The 24,229-nt window shown below is 42.7% G+C and overlaps 1 protein-coding gene and 1 long non-coding RNA gene across 4 annotated transcripts in view; one reads left to right on the forward strand and one right to left on the reverse strand.

The window, feature by feature from the left end:
• Window positions 1-24,229, forward strand: part of ACVR1 (activin A receptor type 1) — a 131,257-nt gene that overhangs the window by 81,895 nt on the left and 25,133 nt on the right. For all 3 annotated transcript variants that reach the window (XM_055572513.1, XM_055572516.1, XM_055572515.1), the window contains 3 exons: window positions 15,179-15,442; window positions 17,616-17,827; window positions 21,879-21,978. In XM_055572513.1, coding sequence (XP_055428488.1) covers window positions 15,179-15,442; window positions 17,616-17,827; window positions 21,879-21,978 — 576 coding nt within the window. The remainder of the gene's footprint in view (window positions 1-15,178; window positions 15,443-17,615; window positions 17,828-21,878; window positions 21,979-24,229) is intronic.
• Window positions 5,172-9,578, reverse strand: LOC129646407 (uncharacterized). Its single transcript, XR_008711906.1, has 3 exons — window positions 9,442-9,578; window positions 6,905-7,133; window positions 5,172-5,288 (listed from the first exon to the last, which is right to left on the reverse strand). It is a non-coding gene; the product is annotated as an uncharacterized LOC129646407 (long non-coding RNA).

The following is a 24,229-nucleotide window of genomic DNA, read 5'->3' on the forward strand; positions in this document are numbered from 1 at the left end:
AATATAACACCACCACTAGGATGTTTATAAGTATGGAAAAAACACATCATCCTTTAGTTACAATAGCTTTTTTTTAAAAAAAAAACAATATCCAGCTATAACCTAGAGTGCTCTAATCATATTAGTCTTGTCTTCCTTCTATGACTCAACTCCTTGTTAACTATCAACAGCATATTCTATGAAAAGATTCTTTGTTTTTGCATGTTTACTAGAAAAAGTTTTTAAAACACCACTGAGAACCCTTAATTGTAATACACTCTAATATACTCAACATTAGTCATAAAGTAAATGTTAAGTACAAAATACTTAACTGAAAGAGGTAAATAATAGGGAAGATAACTACATGAGCCTCATAGATTGTCTCATGCAGGGTTTTAGATGACCAAGGAAATGGACCCATGTTTGATGTTTGTATTAGAGTAGCTGTGGCACCATATTAATTGGGCTTCAGTGGAGCTAGATGGCATTCTTGGTGCATAAAATAAAATTCTAATATATGTTGTTGGGTATTGTACTCCTTTTAGTCTACTAAAAACAAATAGAAGAAACAAAGGTTCTTTCCTTTAGTCTACCAAAATACTCCCAAATGTTTGTTAAACACTGATTAGATATAGTGATAACATTTTAAATAACAGGTCCCAAACAGTGATTTTGGCAAAGTTTGACTTGGTCCCCAACCTTTTTTGGCACCAGGGACCACTTTCGTGGAAGACAGTTTTCCCACAGACAGTGTTGAGGTGGGGTGAGGATGGTGTCAAGACAATTCAGGCACGTTCCATCTATTGTGCACTTTATTTCAATTGTTATTTCATCAGCTCCACTTCAGATCTTCAGACATTAGATCCCAGAGGTTGGGGACCCCTGCTTTAGAACATTTACAATTTCTATGGAATCCTAAATACTCTGGGGACAAAAAGACCTCATGAGTCTGGAAAATACTTACTATAACCACACTTTTTAAATGATTTATAGGTACTATTTATTGAGTGGTTAGTATGTGTCAGATGTTAGGCTGTTTTATATATATTATTTTCCCATAATCCTTACCATTACCCTAATGAAATAGGTTAGTGGGAATGTGCTTTTGAATTAATCTAGACTATTGCTTAAGATTATACAGCTTGAACAGGGCGGCAATGTGGGGGAGACCTAAGTTCAATCCCTGGGTCAGAAAGATCCTCTGGAGGAAGGTGTGGTAACCCACTCCAGTATTCTTGCCTGGAGAATCCCATGGACAGAGGGGCTTGGTGGGCTACAGTCCATGGGGTCACAAAGAGCCAGACACAACAAAAGCTGCTTAGTACTCACGCATACTTTGAGGAATAGTGTTCAAGAGTTTGTCATTATCAGTCTTCTTCAGAATTTTGCATTTTTTGGTACCCTAAATTAGCTACATCCGCTGACATTGTATCCGGCACATACTGGAACCAGCTCAATCCAGCCTATATGACAGGCTGACTTGAGAGCTCATAATAGTGAATGATGAGTTCCTTTTACCTGGGTCTGTGTTTTTTATTTCTCTCTCATACTAGTATGCATTTTTCACATTCATTACATATACAACTCCAGCTGCAGGAAGAGTTTTATTTGCTCTCACAGAGAAGAGCACTTGAGTCCTAATTACCCGTATATCCTTCCTTTTCCTTCCCATTAATAAGACTAATCATGCTCTAATACTGCTATCATGCCACCCGGGAGAAGTCCATTTTTGCCCCAGAAACTCCTTGTTTGGTTTTACCTTTGTCTCCATGAGCTTCTGCAGGGATGAGCGTGACACAAATAACTTAGAGTGGAATACCATACTGCTTCTTCAAAAATATTTCAAAGCTAAGATGACCCACATTTTATTATATTTGCAAGCCGTAGTTAGATTTTATTATAGCAAGTTTTGTTGCCGTGAGAGATTCTGGCCTGTCCTGGAGAAGATTGCTAAGTACTAAATTATTTTCTGGGTTGACTTGATTTTAGAATTTCCAAAGCCATCACTACTCAGACTTTCCAGCCCAATTACCCAATGAGGGAAGGAAGGAGATCACTTCAATAGACTTTTTGTTAGGGTCGACAAAGGTGCCCCTCTTTGCCACTGGGGGTGAAGAATAGAATAAGCCTTTCTTTGAATTTCTCATTATTGAGAGTGCAGGAAGTTCGTGAAGGGGTGAATGAATGTAAGAGAAATGTCTCCGTATTAAATTTGTTGCTCTCATTTCTCATTACTATAATTTATTCCTTTTGTTCAGAATAAAATCTTTTTCTTTTTTTTAACACATCATCGTATGAGTGATTTGTTGGGAAGAGAGATGAGATGCACTGAGCTGTTAGTCATGAGGACCTAAAATGTACATATCAGATGAAGCTGTGCACGCTCAAGGTACTGATTCTTTACTGTCACATTTTCTCACCTACCAGAGTGAGTGTATTATTGATGCAAGGTGAGCTGTGACAAAGCTTCCTTTCAGCTTTTCCTTCCTGGGGAATGTTTGTTTCAGCTGTATGTAGTTAAACTAAAGCCACATCCAATTTTTTTTTTTCTAGTGAACATTATAAAATGCTCATATTCAATGCATTTATATGAAAGAAGTTAGTGGTAGGGTGCGGAACGGACTTGAAAATTCAATCAGAGTCAAATATTGAACAGATGGGAAAGCAAATCCAAGGCCCTAGCTCATTAAATGGTTTCCTGTGGTCAGCAGTGAGTGGGCAGCGCAACAGTTTCCACCCTTCTCTCTTACAGAGCTCGGTCTCAAGGGGTAAGAACATGGATGCCCTCTCCTCCCTATGGAAAAACTGGGGAAGCAGGAGATTGGTAGGAATGTGTGCTATTTTTTGCTTTTGAAAAGTAAACACCAAGGAAAACAAAACACGTTAAAAAATTAATTTGTAAGGGGAAAGGGCGTAGAGAGATAAATAGGAGTTTGGGATTAGCAGATACAAACTACTATATATAAAATTAGATAAACAAGGTCCTACTGTCTAGCACAGGGAATTATTATATTCAGTGTCCTGTAACAAACCATAGTGGAAAAGAATATGAGAAAGCATATACATGTATGTATAACTGAATCACTTTGCTGGACCAGAAACCACACTTCAGTAAAAAATTAAAAAAAAATTAATTTGTAACTCTCCAAATACTGCTGAGAAACCTCCCTCTGCCATCTAGCATGACCTCAGGCAACTTCCCCTGATAATGGTTATATGCAATAGTCATAATTACTCAGAACTCATGTCGATTCCAAGATAGTGTAAGACGCAGGGCGGGGCAACCTTCAAGATCTTCTCTGACTCACGGTAAGAAACACTTTAGAGTTGGACCCAGTGCACCTGCATTTAGAAACATCATGGAGTAGGACTCACACTCATCTGAAAAGAAAATTTCATGAAAGACCTATCACTCTATGTTTAATGTACTCCTGTTTCTTCTCTTTTTTATTCTATTTAGTTTTATTTCATTTAGACAGAAAGAAACCTTCTCTTGAACTGCTAAATCAATTTGCCTACCCAGAATGGGTCATAACCCACAGTTTAAGAAAGACAGCTCCCCTCTGCTCCCAAGAGCTCCTATTGCTCGGATGTCCTTGCTGCCCTCAGGTGAGAACTCTGACAGCTAACCCAGACAGTCTCCAACAGAGTTGCTCCAGACCTTTTATTATTATTATTATTTTACAACTGTATGTAGCCTGCCATTCGCTCTCTGCAAGCCAGTGATTTGACAGGAAGAGGGAAGTTTGCATTTGTGCCTTCTCAGCCCTGGTGGTAACACTGGAACAGCTGCTGCCTGATTCTAATCAGCTGAATCTGAGCTCTGCGGAGCTGGGTGTTTCCTAGATCCTCCACAATGCTGCATCTAATTCTTTGTTATGGGTTAGAGTGGAGCATGGACTTTCTGAGGATATGTATATTTGTGGGCTGTGGGAAGGAAAGAAGGAACAGGAGGGAGAATGAGAAGTTCCTCTTGGAAGGGGGTGGTAAAGTACACCTTAAAGCAAAAACAAAAACCCCTACCTATATTTTTTTATTCAAATGGTGACTTGGAGCAGGAAGTAGCCTCTTTTATTTATTATTTGCTGAATTGGTTTATTTTCTGAATTCTGATATTGACACCAAGCCAATACAAAATCCTCCCCTCCAAATAATAATAATAAATCAGACCCATTTAGGAAAGTTGTAAAAAATAGAGAAAGCAAAACAAATAGTCCAGTTCAAACTTTGACTCCTGTGAAATATATAATGCTGCAGAATGCCATGTAGAGTTAAACACTCATGGCTTCTGTTTATCTTTCACATCATTTCTTATTTCATGAGCTTCAAACAGTCAGTTTTGCTAAGGTTTAGGGTAATTTTCGGAGAAGGCGATGGCAACCCACTCTAGTACTCTTGCCTGGAAAATCCCATGGACGGAGGACCCTGGTAGGCTGCAGTCCATGGGGTCGCTAAGAGTCGGACACGACTGAGCAACTTCACTTTCCCTTTTCACTTTCATGCATTGGAGAAGGAAATGGCAACCCACTCCAGTGTTCTTGCCTGGAGAATCCCAGGGACGGGGGAGCCTGGTGGGCTTGCCGTCTATGGGGTTGCACAGAGTCGGACACGACTGAACTGACTTAGCAGCAGCAGCCAGGTAATTTTTGGTCATTAAACGGTATTCCTAGTCAGAGTGCCTTCTGAAAGGAAGACTCTTGGCCTGCATAGGAATCAGGACTTTCTCAGAAGAGCATCAAACACTGTCATGAGCCATCTTCTTCCTTTTTACTGTGTTTCTGAATGTGGGTTATCTTACCTGTTAAGAGCCATTATCTGCAGTGCCATGTGGGACAGTAACAGAGTGGTGGTGAGGGGCCATCCGTGCAAAGTGAGCTCTAGGGTGAGAGAGGTCGGGACTTGGCGTGGTCTTTGTTTTCTCTCTAGTGTCTGAGACAGTGCCCAGCACATAGTTGGTGCTCAATGAGTATTTGACAAAATGCATAATTATCATAATATAAAAAAGATAATATTATAAGCGACCAAGAAACTGATCTGGATTGGGGACAGGACAGGAAAGCATATCCTTTCAAAGAATTTATTCCAAGTTTGGGAAAAGAGAACCAGTCTTAACATTCTTTTAGCTGATTGATCAGCATGAGGCCAAGGATCCGTACTGGTGATGTCAGCATACCTGGAAAGGGGTTCCTGCTGTCGAAGAGTCAAAGTCGAGATGGAGGAGACACAGGTTACAGCGCCATACTGGGGTGTCAGCAGGAAGATTCTACATGGCACATGGGGCTGGGGCTGGAGACAGCGGTCCAGGGAGGCTGGGTTTGGAAGGATGGACAGGCATTAGACCAGCAAAGGAAGAACTGAGGAGGACTTTTAAACAGGGGAAGGGCCAAGTCCAGAGAAGTGGGTAGATGGGAGACTCTGCCTAGGGGGTCCAGCAGGGCAGAGCAGCTTGAAGAAGGCATTCGGGTTGGGAGTTGAGGGCTTAAGTAGCCTGGCAGGGCCTTGTGCATGAGGTGTTTGCTTTGGATCTTGAGGGCACTGAGAGCTATTGAAGGATTGTTGTTTAGTTGCTATGCCGTGTCTGACTCGCTGCCATCTATGGGGTCGCACAGAGTCGGACACAACTGAAGTGACTTAGCAGCAGCAGCAGCCCTATTGAACTATATAGCGCAGCAGGCTCCTCTGTCCATGGGATTTTCCAGGCAAGAATACTGGAGTGGACAGCCATTTCCTTCTCCAGGGGATCTCCCCGACCCAGAGATTGAACCCGTGTCTCCTGCATTGGCCAGTGTATTCTTTGCTACTGAGCCACCTGGGAAGCCCACTGAAAGATTAATTAGGCACAATTTGTGTGTTTTGAAGGAATTGTGTGATAGAAGTGGATCACAGGCTACATACAGCAAGATGAGAGGTGAAGGGACAGGGAACAACTAGTCCTCCCGCAGGGTTTGGGCAGACAGGCCCACGTGCTGCCTTTTCAAAGGCATCCCAACTATAGCAACTCGATAGTGGCCAACAAAACAAAAACAAAACAAAAACAAAACCCTTAGTTCCGAGAGAAGACCTTTGTGGTAGGCAGTGCACAAATTCTAACAACAGCAGCAAACGACAATAATCTAACAATAATTCCACCGCTACTTTTATTATGGAAACAGAAGGCTGAGCTGCTGACTTTTCTAGCGACTTTTGTGAGATATTTAAATCCCTCTCTAGCTGGCCCTTTGTTCCTGTGTTGCCATGGAGTGTCAGTAAGCCCAGCTCAGAATAACCCGGGCAGGGACATGAGAGGTGCAGCTTGCTGGCTGGCTGGCTGGCTGGCATGGTGGCTGGCCAGGTCACACTGTTTTCATTGCTCCCGTCTTGGGAGGAGGACCAGGCTGCTGGTTGCCCTGGCAGCTGTGAAAGGTGTGTGTCTTGGCTGCCCAGAGTTGGAAAGGCAACCAAAACTTGCCTGCCTACTGAGCATGTGCGGCTCGTGATTGAGCTGATAGCAGCTGAAAATAGCCCACTATGCACCTGTCCTTTGTACACCAGCCCTGGGCCGACTGCCATTTAGGACAGCGTGGGCTCCGCTGCTGGCTAAGGTGAAGGGCTGAGTGGATCTCAGTGGTTCTTAGGAAGATCTTGGGAACTTTGGCCCTGGCTTCAAAGGAAACAAAAAAGGAGCAGGCTCTTCCAAGCGGTTCCACTGGGCACTATTGTGGTTAGCGAGTGGCCACCGTGACTGCGTATGGACGGTATGTGCTGAAGACGCCACACACTTCTGCTTGCTCAGCCACACGGGGTCTGACAAATGGAGAGGCTGTGTTTCCTCTTGGAGGGAAAGGCTTTCCTAAAAAAACCCTGGACAGCAGCCATCATGGTGTGCTCTGCCACAGTTTGAGAAAGCGGGAGACATTGAGTTAAACTATTTTGCTTTATTTTTTACCTGCTCATTAATCCCCCGTGACCGTCAATGGATCACTTATACAAGGTGTCTCTTTGCTAGATTATTCTTTCTCAGCAGTCCAAGTGTGGGCACAGAATACCATCCCAGCATGTTAGGAGCTGTCTGTTTCCCTTTGGGACTCTTTCCATTTCCTTCTGGGCTTTCATCTCTGCTGCGGGCTTGCCATCGTTGGGCAGGCTTGGCACGCCGGTGTGGATGGAAGCAGGCTCTGAAAGGAAAAACTTCTAAAGTGACTGGTAGTACTAAAGCTACTATTTAAAAGTGCCCCTTCTTAGAGACATGGGTTATCTTTAGGCTGTTGGTGCTCTGCAGCCATGGGAGCCAAAGGGACTCTGCAGAAACCCTGGCCGGTTGCTCTTGCCTTGGTTTGTGTTTAGATTTTCTTGCTCCCCAGCCAGTGGCCTCGTGACACATCTCGGATTTAGCTGCCTTTCTCCTGCCAAGGTCCAAGATTATCATGGAAGTTGGGAATGGCGTGCTATGCCACAGAGCTGGGGAGAGGGGCGGTGAGGGGTGTGGAATGTGTGTTTGAAAAGCCAGTTCTGGTTCACAGCACTCTGAAGAAAGGCTTTCTGTTTCCACCTAGAGTGTAGGCACCTGGAGGAGCCTTTCTGTGGGCTTGGCAGAAACAGTAAACTGAAAATGACCCACACTCAGCTTTTTTCATGGTGACTTGTAGGATCTTCAGTCTATGATGAGGAAGCCAGTCTTAAGTGTGTTGAATTTAGGAGTTCATGAATTCTTGTGGACTGTATTCAATTTTAGACTTGGGATAATAAGGATAGGCAAAGCAAAGATCACATTATAATACAGATGCACAAAGCTTGTAGTCATGGGATTCCTTCTTTCTTTGACCTTCCATGGAGTTGTGAACCTACAGGACCTTGGGACGTGATTGGAAAATTGGCGGACAGGAAAGCAGCAATGTCAGAGGTTTGGGCTATGCCCCGGCTTTTTCCCCCTTGGGTATTTTGATCTCTTTGGCTTCATTTGGGCTGGAAAGGAGAGAGTCTAGAAAATATCTCATCTCTGCTTTTCTCTGGGATGAGATAGGTTAGGGAGCTTGAGAGGAGGAATTTAGCTGGATTTAACTACTTCTAGATGTTTTTGCCTTGAGCTCTGGGTGTCACGATACCTAGAGGCTGGCAGTCTAAGACTGTTGTTAACAAACTGGAGCGATGCCCATCTTTTGAAGGGTTTATCTCTGTGGTTTGAAAGCTTCCGGAAAGGGAGTGGGGGAGGTGCGGTGGCGGCTGGCTGATGGTAAGCAGAGATTGGTGACCTTGGAGGCTCTGTCCCTGATTCCCAGAGAAGAAGGTCATGGGCTCTGGAGGGGAACAGAAGCAGGAGCTCTGTTGGCCCTTCTTTGCCGTCTGGTCCCATGCAGTATATTTTCAGTATAGAGCCTGTGTAGGAAACACTCGCTGGAGCAGCCATACACTGCCCAGATATCCTAAGGGGTGGTGGAGACAACCCAAATGAGTCAGGAACATCTCTTCCCACGTTGTGAGCAGAGCTTCAAGCCTAAGACATGCTATAGATGATACCGCGTCACCGGATCTCCTGAATCTAAACAAGAAATGACTTCTCTGAAGTGTTTATAATTCCCCAGTGCACTTCCCCCTCCTTCAGCCTGTGGTCCTCTCTGTTACTCTCCCAACAACTGGAGTTTCACTTAGATGAAAGAATTGTCAATAATACATGGGGCGGAGTAGGGGTATATTGTCTTGGAAAGAATTCCTCAGTAGGTACTTTCCATTAGGCCTGGTAATCATTTGTTTATATGAAGCGCCAATTCAAGAAGTTTGGAGACAAAGTGAAGAAAGATTAAATAATGACCCCCATATTTCTCCCCTGTGAAGGAGTTGCTTCACAGACATGGCACACATGTTAAAGCTAAGTCTTTGCTGTGTTCATAGAATCATAAAAATCACGGAAGAGACAGACCAGTATTGTCTTAGGTCAATACCCCACAATGCTCTTTAACTTGTTAGTCATTTAAACACAGACTGAGTTTTTGGCTTTGAAATAAAAGGTGTGGCTGCTGCAGTAGACTTCATCTACAGGGATTATTTCAGAGACAAGGAGTCAGCCCAGACACAAAATAAACAGATGGAACTCTCCCCCACCCCCCAGCTTCAGCAGTTCAAATGCAGGGTGACTTAGGAATCCTTATCACCTTCAGCAGAGCAAGAAGGGGAAAATGATGTAATTCACTTTTCCTCACTCCCTGCTGAAAATGCCATTATTTTCACTGATAGGAGAAAAATGGTAGCAGAGACCAGGCTCATCCTTTCCCTGCTGAGCAGGCAAGTCCTGCAAGACCTCTCTAAACTGGCTGGAGCCAGGGCACTCTGTTTTGATCATTCTGATCACCATAGCATCATAGAGGCTGGAAGGACCTCCCATAAAAGCCCTGCTCTTCTATTGATATATTAAAGAATTCCTTGTTTTCAGAACTCTTGCATTTTACTTCTTTCTTCCAACACATACAAACAAGCAAACAGAAAACCTACCATAGCACAAAAAGTACCGATTTTCCACACTTGAAAGCCCGAGTAGGTGAGCAGCTGTGACGCTGTGGCGAGCTCCTGCAGGGAGAAGGGGTTTGCACAGACATGCTGGCTCGGTGACTAAGCCTTGCCTGAAGATCTCTGCTGACATTTAAAGACTTTATAGGCTCAGTCTGCTCTGAAAACCAGCATCATGTCTCTTCCCACCTCTAAATCCTGTCTGTGAAGAGAAAATTCATTCTGGAGCTCAACGTTCATCAGGCGTGTCCTCCCGCCAGGGGCTGAGGCAGTTGTGGGGAGCCTAACGGTGAGCTGAGTGGGCTCAGCTCCTCCCCTCATGGGGTGCACAGTCTGGAGGGGAGACTTGGATGTGGGACAGCCGTGCAGACACGTGTGTGTGCGTGTAGATAGGGGCTCCTGCTTTACACTTGGGGGTGTGAACAAAGGCTCCTCTGAGGAGAATGAGGTGAGATCTGAAGGGAAGACGGGCACAGACCGAGTTGGGCAGTGTCCTCAGGAAGGAAGCCCAGCATCCCATGGTGGGGAATTCCATACCTAGCAGACCTGGGCTCCCGAAGCAGGAGGAACCCCTCCCAGAACCAAGGGCATCAGAGGTGAGGCTGGAAAGGTGGAGCGCAGGTCAGCCAGAGCAGGGGGACCACTGTGTCTCCCCCTGTTTTTGAGGGAGACAGGGTCGCAGCTTGTGGGATCTTAGTTCCCTGACCAAGGATTGAAGCTGGGCCCCAGCAGTGGAAGCACCGAGTCCTAACTGCTGGGAATTCCCTGTGTATCTCCATTTTGAGGGTCATGGAGTCAGGCTTGTAGATCTGAAATGGGGGCACCATTAGCTCCGTGAGGGAACCCTGGAGAAAGGGCACATTCAGAGTGGAGGCATCATGAGTTCAAAATTGTGGAAACCCTACTATTGTTTTTTATTGTCATTATTCTAATTTATATTTGATCCTATTCAATTGCCCCTATTCTTATTTTCTTTTTGGCTTGTAAAACTTTACGAAATATCAATTTCTCTGTTCAGGTTTAAAAAAAAAATGATTTGGGTTCCCTAAGTGGATGTTTTATAATGAGAGCATTTAGGCACCTGGGTGTCTTTTATTTCCAAGCATATAGCCTGCTTTCTTGCCAGACCATCAAATGCCCTTCACTAGGCAGTCTGGACAGACCTTTGTGTTTCTGTCTCAGGAGCAGGCTTGCTGGCAGTGATACCTGGCATTGCAAAATCCTTCCGTAAGCCTTTGTTTAATGCCAGAGATCTCAAATGCTGAAGATTCTGGAAAGGTGCCATACTGCACTCTCGGATTAGGAGCTGATGGAAGGCCTCCCATATCTATGAGCCTAATAGAAGCTGTCATTTCAAATGAATGAACTGTTTATACTGTTGGAAGAAGTCCACGGATGTTTGGGGTTCCTTTTTTAGCCTATAAAGTTCTGAGATATTGGACAATAGTCTAATAGACAGTAGTCTAATCATTACAGTGTTGTTTGTGCCACTCTGAGGTGAGCTTGTGAGAAATTCAGCTGTTCCTTTTGCTGATTCCTGGGATCACAGCTACAGGCTGGTTGACTTCGAGCATTTTCTCATTTGTCTTCTGTGTCAAAGACTTCAGTGGGAAACCTGGGGTTTTGTGCACCATTAAGAATGATCATCAACTGAAATGCCTTAGAGCATTCTGTAGCGCATGACTGGGCAGGTGGGCAGGAGAATGTGGAAATCCCTTCATCGTGTGCATAGGTTGCTCAAGTCCCACTTAAGACATGAATGTGGGTCCTCTTACTCTGAGGCACAAGATCATCCCAAACTGTGGACAGTCTTAGAAAATCCGCGATGCTCTTTGCTCTGCCTCTTCCTCTGCCAGTCCAGGATTAGGCTGTGAGAGTAGGTGTGTCCAGATGGTGAGCTGGGTATTGCCCAGAACAAGGAGAATCTTAAAAGATTCGGCCTTGGTGAACCCCTGGGATCCCCAGCCTGAGCCTGTGGTTGCAGAGCCAGCCCCAGATCCTTCCAGGTGGCGCCGAGGACTCCCTGCTGCTCCCAGCCAGACGTGGGCTGCCAGTGTGTTCACACAGGCCTGGTTCTGGGGCTCCAGAGGGCACAGGGTGCCAGCCATAACACTGAGTAATGCTGGGAGGTGCCTTTAGAACAAACAGTGTGGGTGAGCTCTGCACAGAGGGAATACCTCTGGCTTGACGTTTCAATTACTGAATTATTTAAATGAGCGTCAATTAGGTAGAGTAGACTGCCTGCCTTCTGCCAGGGCACTTCCTAGTTATTTGCACAGGCAAGTGTAAAATGCTTCATATCAGATGTGGTGCTTCCTGGCTGGACTGTTGAAAATCAGTCACAGAAGGTGATTATCCTTCCTCGGTGTTCCCTGATGTGTAGTGTATTTATATCTCAGTCTGAGAGATTAGAGGTCCACAGACCCTTGTTTGTGGCCCTAAAAAGGGCTTTGTGATAATTCTCACACTTCCCCACCCCACCAGCCTACCCCAAATAAGATATCCCAGGCCCACACATGTCACGGTTATTCCTAAATTTTAACAAGATGAAAACAGCGAGGCACAGGCATTTGGAGGCCTGCTGTGCATCTTAGAATTGTGAATATTAAGATCTGAAAATGCTACTACTTTGCTTGTAACCTGCTTTGTTGAATTAGTGATCCTGGCTCAGAAAATCCTCTTGGGGTGTCTTAGGTTGATCTACTCTGTTGGGTAAGATTGCCAAAGTGGCGTTTAACTAATGTTTGGGTCTGGTGTAGATGTGTGTGTGGGTGCATGGGGTCATTCTTATATTCTTGTGAATTTAAGGTCTTTATATTTGGCTGTATAAAAAAAACTGATTCACTAAGGGCTCTGCTAATCAGTTATATGGGAATTCACAAATTAAGAAAAGTAAATGTTGGTGAAAAGCAAAATAGGAAGCAGAGTTGGTGGAGTTTTTATACTTTCCCATTTGCTAACTGCTGAACTGAACTCATGGTCCCATATCAGAGACTGAGTTAATTATTACATAGAGTTAAGAGTTGTCTTCCTTCTCTTTTCCTTTTTTCTGATTGTGGCAGGGAAGATCTGAAAACCTTGGTTTTTAACTTAGAATATGACCCCAGAGGATAAAATCTGATTAAGATCTGTACCCAGTTATGCCTGGATGCACTGCAGGGTTGGGTCTAGTGGGCTGAATCTTACTAAAGGTGGTATGTACTTGAGGCTGCTCACTTCTGGCAATATCCTCTAGGTCAATTTAAACATCTGTCAGACCATCCCCATGTCCTTTCAAAAGCCAGAGACCTTGGCAAGGCAGGAGACATCTTGTGCCTGTGCTCCTAGAGTTTGGGCTCTGACTTTAAGAACCAAGTCCACTCTGAAGGCACATTAGAGAAATTATTATTGTCGTTACTTTATTTCTTTTAATTGACTTTTTTTTTTTTTATTAGAACCACCAAGTGCGATTAATTCTTTGGTACCCTGAACCATCTGTTTCCATAGAATCAGTGATGAGTGAGCCCTCTATGGCCTGGGGTTGTTGTTGTTGTTCCTGGCAGACCCTACGTGTAGCAAGTAAATGATTCATCCTCCTCTATTCATTATCAGTCTGTGGCCAGCTTCTCTCCTGTGTTATTTTCGTTTTACCCCTTCAAGCCCTCTTCCCCAACCAAGCATCAACAGATACAACCTCTTTAATGTGTTCAGTTATGTATTTTTGGATATCCATGACCTTTAAAAATTATTTAGGGTCTTAAAATACACATTTGTGTTTCACATTTACATAAATTACATTACTCAACAGCTTTTCAACATACACTTTTAAATTCTCAGCTCTGATCGCAAGTCAGTATGACACCGCTAACTCTGCCCCTCACCCCGCCTATCCATTTCCCTCCAGAGAGCCATCACCTGCTGGGCAGCATAGTTGGCAACTCTCAGCACAGCTTTGTGCCATCCGAGAGTGGCAAGCGTGTCTAGACTCCCTAGAAATATTATCTTTCAACTTGCTTTTGGCAAGAGTAAACTTTTTGCTGGATTATGTCAACAGATATATATGTTTCTCATCCTCATAGAAATAGATTGGTGCTGGAATTTCTCTTGGATTTCTCTAGGCAAGGAAAAATAAAAGACTACCCCTCGGCTCATTAGCGTTATTGCTCATTAAAAATGTCTGAGGGCTCTTGCTCCTTGGGGGTGAGACTGGTGACATACATACACTGTCAGCGGCTATTTTGGATTTTCTGCTTTCGGGCATGTCTCTGCTCTTGGATGAGCCCCTTGTGGTTTTCAAAAAACCTAGCAAGGCAATTATAAATAGAAAGCTTGTGTCTGTGTGTCTGTATGCGCTTACTCTGTGGGACGAGGCACCCACATTACAGTGGGCAGTGAACTATTTTTCACTGCTTTGAAGAGGGGAGAAGAAAGATGAAGAACGCTTTTCTCTTTTTGAGATAACCCACACCTCCACACATACCCACACAAATCTGTGTAAATGAACTTGACATTTTCAAAGACCTTACCTTAAGGTCTCCTCTTGAAAGCACAGCCGTCCGACCTGTTATTTTAAGAAGGAAGCCGTTCTCTCGCTGACCTGCTGCCACAGAGGGTTCAGGGAGTGGAAGGCAGTCTGTGTGTGCTGCAGACCTTCAGGGGGTTTTGAAAGGCGCCACCCCTCTATATGAACAGTACTTTGGTCAAAGGGGCCTCAGCAGACTAACCAGGGGCCTCCAGGAATTGGCTGTTTATCTGCTGTCTTCACTTTCCTTCTCCACTAGTGGAAACAGTTGGTACCAGCAAGTCTGAACTAATTATTCTAACACAGGAAAGAAAAGAGTGATTTGAAAGATCAAACTGAAAATGAGTGTTTTCAGAAAGAGACAATTAGGAGGTCTGGTGAGGTATGCTTCACTGATGATCTGTCTTGTGCCTTGGACCAACCTGTGTAGGCTTTTCCTTTAGTCCCACTTGTTACTTTACTGTTCAAACACTGTTCTATTCCCTTTGTCCTTTTGTGCTTCCATCCTCAATAATTAGTGCCAATTTTTTTTTTCTGCCAGTTGAAAATGTTTTAGCGGTGATGCATTCCCATAGTAATTAATGTAAAAACTTCAGTGTTCTCCTACGGAAAAAGTAATCTAGACATCTAAGCGAAACTATCGATAATATGGATATGTAATTATAGACCATGCACCTTTGTGAACTCTTACTGTACTGTTGTGTTTCTGAAGCAGACAGGTGATGGCAGGAACATCAGCTGCCCTTGTGTGAGTAGTTACGGGGTTCTGTATGCAGCTGGCGGGAGCTGGTGTTAGCAGATGCCATGTATCTAGGAACCTCTTCTACAAAAAATAAAAGTAATGAGCATTATGTTCTGGTAAAAACATTCTGATTCAAGAACTGGGGTACGAGAGCCCACCAGACCAAAGATACCGTGAAAGCCACAATGGGAGAAGTCCATTTTCCGAAGCCTGTAACAGATGATAACCATTCTTCAGCCTAGTAGGATCTAAAAGCACACCCAGCTTAGAGAAACACATTCATATCTTGAGAGGTGATTATTATTTGGTGGTTGGTCAGATGAGAGATCGTGACCAGTGGTGATGCTTCACCTGACTTTCTTCTGTTTGGCTAATGTGTTTGTATTGGTCTTGGAGAGACCGCGTGATTCCCCCAATGGGGTTACAACCCACACAGTGATTTTTGTTTGTTCGTCTTCCTTTCTCTCCCCACTCTGCAGATGAGAAGCCCAAGGTAAACCCCAAGCTTTACATGTGTGTGTGCGAAGGCCTCTCCTGTGGGGATGAGGCCCACTGTGAAGGCCAGCAGTGCTTTTCCTCGCTGAGCATAAACGATGGCTTCCACGTCTACCAGAAAGGCTGCTTCCAGGTCTACGAGCAGGGGAAGATGACCTGTAAGACCCCGCCGTCACCTGGCCAGGCTGTGGAGTGCTGCCAAGGGGACTGGTGTAACAGGAACATCACGGCCCAGCTGCCTACTAAAGGTTCCCATGGACTTTTCTATTTCTAGGTCAAGGGTTTTAGTCAGTCTTATCCTGGTTCTTTGTGGGTTAAAAATGTGAGTAGCCACAAGGCTTTCCTCCTACTCTTTGCACAATGGGTGACAAGAAAGTTAGGTCCAGTGAGGAAGAGAAAGGCATGGCCTTTTGGAATCTATAACGAGGATGGGCGTATCGGGGAAAGTGAGCAGAGTGATATCTACTATGGGGACGATTTGGCAGACCAGATGTCTCTTGGTGTCATGATAAGGTGAGTAGCTCCTGATACCTTTGTCTGAAAGGAGCTATGAGATCATAATTTCTAAAACAGTTGTGCTTATTAGGTACTTGTCTCTATGTTGAGTATGTAGGGAAGAAAATGGAACATAAGGCTCTGGTATCTGAGAGGAATACCTTCCTCCTTAAGAGGAAGGAGACAAAGCCACTCTCCTGTATCAGATGCCCAGTGATCTGTCACTGCAAATTGAAGCTGGGTGAGATTTCATCTCAACCTTATAGGTTATGTGGAATCTTCTCCATATTATAGTCAATATGGACTTCAGTCCTCTTCTGAAACTGTTTCCCCATAAAATGAGCCCTGAACTGCATCTCAAAGTCCCTACAAATATTAATGTACCTTAGTCTGTAGATTCAGCTCAAGCCAAATTTACTGTCTTAATATATAGCACATTTTTAATAGGTGTCCTTAATCAATCTTATACTCACACAAAAAAGAAACAAACTATAGGAGAGATTATGAGGAGCATCCAAGGCCAGAAATGCTAACTAGCAAGAGAGAGAGACAGAAAAATGAAAACAAAAACAAACAAAAAACTGATATAAGATCATGTTGCATAATTCATAATTTTAAAAATTATGGTGAGGACCTTAAGGTCTATAGAAAGGTTAAAGTCTGATAAGCAAATAGGATTGAATAATAAGAGAGATTTTGTATTAAATGGTTAAAACTAAAAAGGGTACTTGATGGAATAAACTTTTAAACTTTGTGAGTTAAACTGTGATTAATAGAGCGGATGGACCATGAAAAATGTCTGCATTCACATAAAAATCATGTCTACAGTATGAAAAGTTTCTCATCTGCAGAAGACCCTGCCAGATGAGAGTTGTAGTACAAAATTTATTTGCTTAAGGAATTTCTAATTTAATTAGGGAGGCATGATATTTATAATTTAATGTTGTACATAATTAGTTTTATACTTTATCTTACAAATGACATGTACCTTGGAGTATTACGTGCCAAGTTGTTGATTAATTTGGATTTGGAAAGTTTAGAGAAATTTATAAAGGAAATTCAGCTTGAGATTGGATGACTGAAGAGGCCAGGAACATGGAAAGAATCAGACCTTCGTGGGGAAGAACAGGGCTTGGTTGTATAATGTCTTAGGAGGGAGTCTGAAATTCAGAGGTGATAATTGCTTTGGGATCTTTTAACTATGACCTGCACTATCCAAGTAAGAAACTTTGACTTAACTCACTAGACAAAATGAAAGCCTCTGTGACACGTGAGTGTTTAGGTGAATGAACGCATAAATGTTTGAATGGGTGATGTGATGATGTCTGAGCCAGAGTGTCAGTGTGTGATTAGGTGAGTGAGTGAATCAAAGAGTGAATGTTTTAAGTGAGTGAATTAATGTTGAATAAGTGAGTTAAAGAAAGTTGAATGAATAGGTTCCTAGGCATAAATCATGATGTAAAAATAGCAATGAGAATACAGCAATAGATATCCAAGGTAACACTGAAGAGCAGGCCCACAGATTGGATAATTTGGTCTTAACTCAGATAGCACTTTCTCATAGGAATATTGCAGCATAATATCTGTCTGTAAGGGCTTGATGATAAAATATCCTTATAGATCAAATCTTAATTTAATAAGGATAGTATCAGACTTATATAATACTTTATATTTTACAAACACTTTTCACACAGATGCATTAAGTTGGTTCTCAGTGGAATTTTTTCAAAATCCTATTGTATCTAAATGAATAATGGTTAAATGACTGGGCTGTTGGCCAGGTGTTATAAAGTATTTTCGTTTTAGCACTTTGCGACTTATACAACTATGTGGTCGGGATCCGGAGCTACTTGTTAGGTATTGGTTATGCTAAACATTAAAAACAATGATCCTATAGCCAATTACTCTTCTCTCCCCCATCTCCAGGGAAATCTTTTCCTGGAACACAGAATTTCCACTTGGAGGTTGGCCTCATCATTTTGTCTGTAGTGTTCGCAGTATGCCTTCTAGCCTGCCTATTGGGAGTCGCTCTCCGAAAATTTAAAAGGCGCAATCAAGAACGCCTCAACCCCAGAGATGTGGAATATGGCACCATCGAAGGGCTCATCACCACCAACGTTGGAGACAGCACTTTAGCAGTGAGTTTGGGCTCCAGGGGACCCCTAGCGTGACAGAGATGGCTGAAGATGCTTTGTAACTTCAAGTATGAAATGCTAAGCAAGTTACTGGTGACTGGACCGTCTGCACACGTACTACTGGAATCTTACGTTCTAAGCGAGTATATGCTGGCACGCTTATGTGAGTTTAGTCTCCTCTACGTGAGAACATTTATTTTAGACAGACATTTACATTAAATGAGTGAGTGGATTTATTTTAGTTGAATCTTGGTAGTTATTTTTCTTTTGGGAGTAAAGGGACAGGGACAGACAATGATCACCTATAATTTTGATGGTGGGAGGGCAGGGTTGGAGTTTATGGTACTCAGTTACTCTATTTTTAGCAATAATAGGGCTTTTAGAAAAAAAGGCACCCTTTGCCTAATATTAAAAATCACTTTCCTGTCTAGAGTATTTTAACACCCTGTAATTCAAGACTTTAAAACCTGACACCCAAAAAAGCAGCCATTACACTTTTTGTGCTCCTGTGCTGCCCCCTTGTGGAGGGCACTCCTTTGGTTAAGCCTGTGCTGTCCAATAGAAATATGTGGGGCACGTGTAATTTAAAATTTTCCAGTTGTTGTTGCTGTTCAGTTACTAACTTGTGTCTGACTGGTTGCAACCCCATGGATTGTAGATGTCAGGCCGCCCTGTCCTTCACCATCTCCCAGAGTTTGCTCAAATTCCTGTCCATTGAGTTGGTGATGCCATCCAACCATCTCATCCTCTGTTGCCCCCTTCTCCTCCTGCCCTCAGTCTCTTCCAGCATGAGGGTCTTTTCCAGTGAATCGGCTCTTGGCCTCGGGTGGCCAGAGTATTGGAGCTTCAGCATCGGTCCTTCCAATGAATATTCAGGGTTGATTTCCTTCAGGATGGACTGGTTTGATCTCTTTGCTGTCTTTAAAAAAGTTAAAAAAACAAAAACAACCCACAGATGGTATTAATTTTAAGAATATATTTAACATGACTTAGTTAACATAATAATCATTTCAGTATATAATCATAAAGAATTATTAATGAGATACTTTGCATTCTTTTTTTAAAAAATAAAATCTCAAAATCCGTTGTGTATTTGACACGTACAGCACACACCATTCAGATCAGCCGCATTTCTCTGGCTCACCGTCGGCCTGCGGCTTGCACAGTTAGAAACCATTGTATTTGTATGTTTTAAAGTTACTCTTTTTGCAGTTTAAAATGTGATTTCATCATTTTAATCACTTTTTGAAATTGTTTGTCAAGTGTTAATTTTAAAGCACCTTTAAGCTTTAAGTGAGAAAGAGAACCACATGCTATGAATAGGTTACGTCAAGTGCTGAAGGGAAAAGTAATAACATTCTACAGGGGTACTGTGCTGAGTCAGATGGTCCCTTTTAAAAAGGCAAAGATCTGTGAATATTAGAAAGATGTTAAAAGTCATGCTGATACCAAATCGATGCTCTCCTTGTCATTGACTGATGAATTGGAAGATGGTCAGGGTGGCAGCTTCCAATGTGATTCGGTGTTATTTAATGCCATGACTGTGCATTGCCTAAAACTGTCTTGAATTAAGTCTTGTTCTGCTAGATAACAAAGCTAAAAGTGACTTGGGGTTCTGCAGTTAAGCGTTTTTACTGGAAAAGACTTGCTCTCACCAGTCTTGGGAGCTCAGGTGCTACACCGGGACGACTGCCCTTAGCCAGCTGTGCAGACATTTGATGGTGGCTGATACAGGTTGGGAACTAGCTCGTCCTGATGGCTGATACAGGCTGGGAACTAGCCTATCCAACCGCCTTCTCCATCGCTGGACCACAGTCAAGTTTTGTATGAAAAAAAGGGGGAAGGAACCTTGGTTAGCTTTCTTTCCCCTACCTGTTTAAATTCTGCTACATCAAACTGGGAAGAGAGGGAATAAGGACATTTCATTCAGAAAGTAGAAAACCAGTTTTTCTTTAGAAGTATACGTAGAAGTTTATTTCGCATTTTAAGGCAGACTAAATGAGTTCTTTGAGTTAGTAGCAAGGAAGATACAAGGTTGAATCCTGATAAAACTTTAGGAAAAGCATGAGATCTAGTAGTCAGAATTTTGTTTCTTAGAATTGCTAATGTAACTAATCACATTGGGCACTGCTGGGAACCTCTAGTCTAAATTACTATCTAAATGGCTTCTATAATTCTGAATGCAGAATGGTAGCATATGCTAAGATAGTCTTCTCCACTCAGCCATGTTAAAGGACAGTATATCACGATATGACATAGTAAACAACGCTGTTTGAAACAAGTCATCATTATTGGTTTACAGAGTTGCTTATTTAAGTGATAGTCTCATTTACATGACTCAGCAATGTGTACCTTGCTAAACGGCTCCTCTGCACTGAAAAAGAAGCCTTGGCATCCAAGAGTTGAAGTAATGTTTGTTAGTCTTCGGTTGATATTTCTTTTTCCCCTGTCTCCTGAAGTCTATGAACTAGGTTTAGAACCAGGACTGCACATTATTAAAACAAAACACAGTTTAATTTTCAAAATTATTCTCTCAAAAAAATGGATGAATAAAGAGAAAAGTGAACAGCAAAAGAGAGAGTTAGGGAGATGTGAAACTACTTCATCTACATTCAATTTCTTGCTGATTATCTATTTTGTGGCTTTTAAGAATTCTAAATTTCTTTCTTTGGATGTTCAGATTTTGGTGATTTTGCTGATCAACAGTATTTCATAGTGGTGCTCAGATTAGGTAAAAGACGAAATTTGAACAAAGAAATGTATTCCTTCAGCTGGCCAGCTACAATGTTTGGGAAGGGAGGAGCTTTGGGGAGTGTTAGCTCAGCATTGCTGTAACATTACCACAATCACCATAGGCACGGTATTGTTTATTATAGAAAATCCATTCCTGATTCAAAAAAGCGTCTGCTTCTTGGCTTGCACTGAAAGTAAGAATGGAAAATTTATGAATGAACTAATTGGGAATCTTTTTTGCAGTGTGTTCATTTTTAAAAGTAGATTGGAAGTGAAGTGAAGTGAAAGTCGCTCAGTCGTGTCCGACTCTTTGCAACTCCATGTACTATATAATAGCCCATGGAATTCTCCAGGCCAGAATACTGGACTGGGTAGCCTTTCCCTTCTCCAGGAGATCTTCCCAACCCAGGGATTGAACCCAGGGCCTCCCACATTGCGGGCAGATTCTTTACCAGATGAGCCACAAGGGAAGCCCAGAAGCAGATTTGGGGTATGGTTTTATGTTTTAATGGAAGTTATATTTCTTTGTCTCTCTGCTTTGTGGGTAATTGACATCAAGAATGACATACAGTATATGAAATCATGTGTGAGAAACTTTTGAAAATTGTAAAGCACTATAGAATTTAAAGAATCTTTCATCAATTAAAAAAAATTTTAAGAGTAGACAACTGTTTTTTAAAAAAAGAAATGACAGAGAGGTATTACTTTCGTGACTCTTGTCCCTTGCCCACCTTAAAGGTAGCCTGCATCCTGGTCCCTCTCTCTGCTTGCGTGTACCAGTTTGAGGATGCACATGGCCACTGCATGAGAGTTGTTTGTTCCTCATTCCCAGTTTGTTTGTTCCTTATTAGAGTTCCTTAGCTGGCATGTCAATTAACGTACATCCCTTGATAGATATCATGAGCAGGGCAGAGTAGGGCCAGCTGTGCTCAGCCTTTGGACTTGAAAACCTTTTATTTTTGCTCCACTTTCTGTCTACTGCTTTCCTTTGGGCTCAGCCCTGTATTTTGGGCTTTTTAATTTACATCTTCGACTTGGTCCACTCATTTTCTTTCTTCAGCTATTTTATTCTAAAACTCTGGGTATAAGAAAGGACTACTCAGGAAGATCCCTCAGGAAAACCGATCCCATATTAGGGAAGGGGCTAGCTTCAGGTTTTCCTAAGGAATAAGACCGGTCCTTCATCCAGTGGGGCTTTCCATGCACACCGACGGGCCACGTGTCCAGGACTGCAGCCTCCATGCAAGTTACACCCAGATGCACGCTTTGACCTGGAAGCGGTCCCTCAATCCTTTCTCTTTCTCCTTGTTTTGAACTACAGGATTTATTGGATCATTCTTGTACGTCGGGAAGCGGCTCTGGTCTTCCTTTTCTGGTACAGAGAACAGTGGCCCGTCAGATCACACTGCTGGAGTGTGTTGGTAATTCTCTTTTCCCTTTCTTTGTGGGTTTGTTCGCTGTGGTTCTAGAAGAATATGGACCTTGGAAAACCTGCTGCTGCTTGTCCCCTGCTTGTTAAATGTAAGGAGGCATGAGACAGCCCTGTGGAGTAGCCGTGCTTCTGCTCTGTGACTTGTGTTGGAGCACTTGAACTTGGTAAAGTTCTTTTCAAAGGAGTCTGCCACTAGTTAGTATAGAAAATACCTAGTCAAAGGCTTTCAGTTTTAAGTAAACCCTTTATGATATAGGGACTGCTTGAAAATGAACTAATACGGCTGTTCCTGACCAAAGATAGGCATTGGTGAATCTGAGGTAAGTTGGTTTTTGGATAATAATCTTGATTGTTGCAATTTTTTACTTTCTCATTCTTCCCCTTTAAAAAAAAAAATGAAATAAATTCGCCAAAGCTACCCTTATAAGTCCTTTATTTAAAGGAGCTATGTACATTTCTGTATGGCCTCTCACATTTTTGTTTCCTGTATCAGACTATATTTGTGTAGAGATGTAATCATAGTGTGTATGTAATGTGTCCCTGTTTTTAGTTTTAAGCTTATGTACATTTTCATGTATTTGTACACATCACAGGTATCTGAGTGGTTGTGTAATTGTCTGTTGAGTAATAACTTTAACAATACTTGAAAAAAAAAAATTGGCACACGTTGCTTCTTTTGAGCGAGCAGAATAAAATTCCAGGAATTGGGGCTCCTGGGTCAAATTTTTAACTTTTTATGCCTTGTCTTATATACTGCTGAATTGTCCTCTTGGAAGATGGTGCAGCATGCTTTTTTTTTTTAAGCCCTGATTTTTGGATATTTGCCATTCACATGACAGTTTCCATTCATTTCTCCTTTAGATGGCGCGCAGGGATGCCCACAGTAGCAGTCATGGATTAGAACCATCTCCACACTCTCCTCCTGGTTCTCCCAGTTTGAGAGGCGTGAGCTGGCTTTGCAGCTCCTGCCATCTCATTTTTGGCTTTTGGGAGGTGACTGTCCATCTTAGGCGGCTTCACCCTTGGCTGCTACCCTCTGACTTTTCCTGGTTTCATGGGAGCCAGGACATCCCCAAATACAGCAGTGGAAGGCAGGTGGCAGAGGTAGTCCTAACAGCGACCGCCACCTGCAGGAACACAGGCTGCTGGCAGGAGCCTGTGGCCTTTTCTCTAGGTTTGCTATAGCTACTGTGATTGTTTCTGAACTCCCACTTCATGCTTCTCCTCCACGGTGGACTATGAGTAGGGAAAATATTAACAAAAGTGGAAAAGCTCCCAACATGCTCACTGCTTACAACCAAGGTAGTTTTCTTATACCAGCTAACACCCTATTTGTTTATGAACAAGGGTGACTGGATTGGGATCAGAAGGCAGTGAAGGGGGACATTACCCACCGCCTGCTGTCCCATGGTACTCACCATTCACGCAACAGCAGCCCTCAGAGGTGGACCCCAGAGTCCAGAGGACAAAATGATACTGCATCTTTAAAAATGCATACTGTTTGTGGTTGTAACGATATTCTTCAGCATTTTTAAAAATAGTTCAGATTCATCATTTTACTGCCTTAATGTTAAAGAGCCATGCATTTCAGTAGCTTCTAGTGTTCATGTAGTACAGCCTTGAATAAAAATATATGTCATGAACTGTTTGGATAGTATCTTACCATTTTTGGTTGAAAAATATAGGGAATTGGACTAGATCAATTGTTACAGGTGGTGATCAATGAACCTCTAAATTTCAGGTGTTAAATCATCCTCTTTTGGGTCTCCATGGCCAGGACTTTGAGGCAGCTCTGCTTCTGTTTTCAGGAACTTATGCATAAGGTTGCATTTGCAAAAAGCATTTGACAACTTAAAAGCCTTTGAAGAGCACTGAAGTAGGTTTCTGTTTCAGTTCTGTCTACTTAGGCTGACATCTGTCTCTGTTTCCTTTATAAAAAGGATTTGAGGCAACTATATAGTAATGTCCACAATGCTCTGGGGTATTTTTCTTTCCTTCCTAACGGGAATATGAGAACAAAGGGCTAATAAAGATACAGAATGGAACCAAAGGCAGGAGAAGATTAGTGTTCCATTTTGTAGCAGTCCATGCTATAGATCTTAGCACTGGTCTTCATCTTAAACTACAAATGCTGGACAATTGCCATGACTTTATTCAAATTAATCCTGCACCCAATACGATTTTTGTGACTTGACAGTGGCCCACAGAGACCCTTACTGGGTTCATTTAATGCCCTTTGG

This window comes from Bubalus kerabau, chromosome 3 (genome assembly GCF_029407905.1).
Source record: "Bubalus kerabau isolate K-KA32 ecotype Philippines breed swamp buffalo chromosome 3, PCC_UOA_SB_1v2, whole genome shotgun sequence".
Taxonomy (NCBI): Eukaryota; Metazoa; Chordata; class Mammalia; order Artiodactyla; family Bovidae; genus Bubalus; species Bubalus kerabau.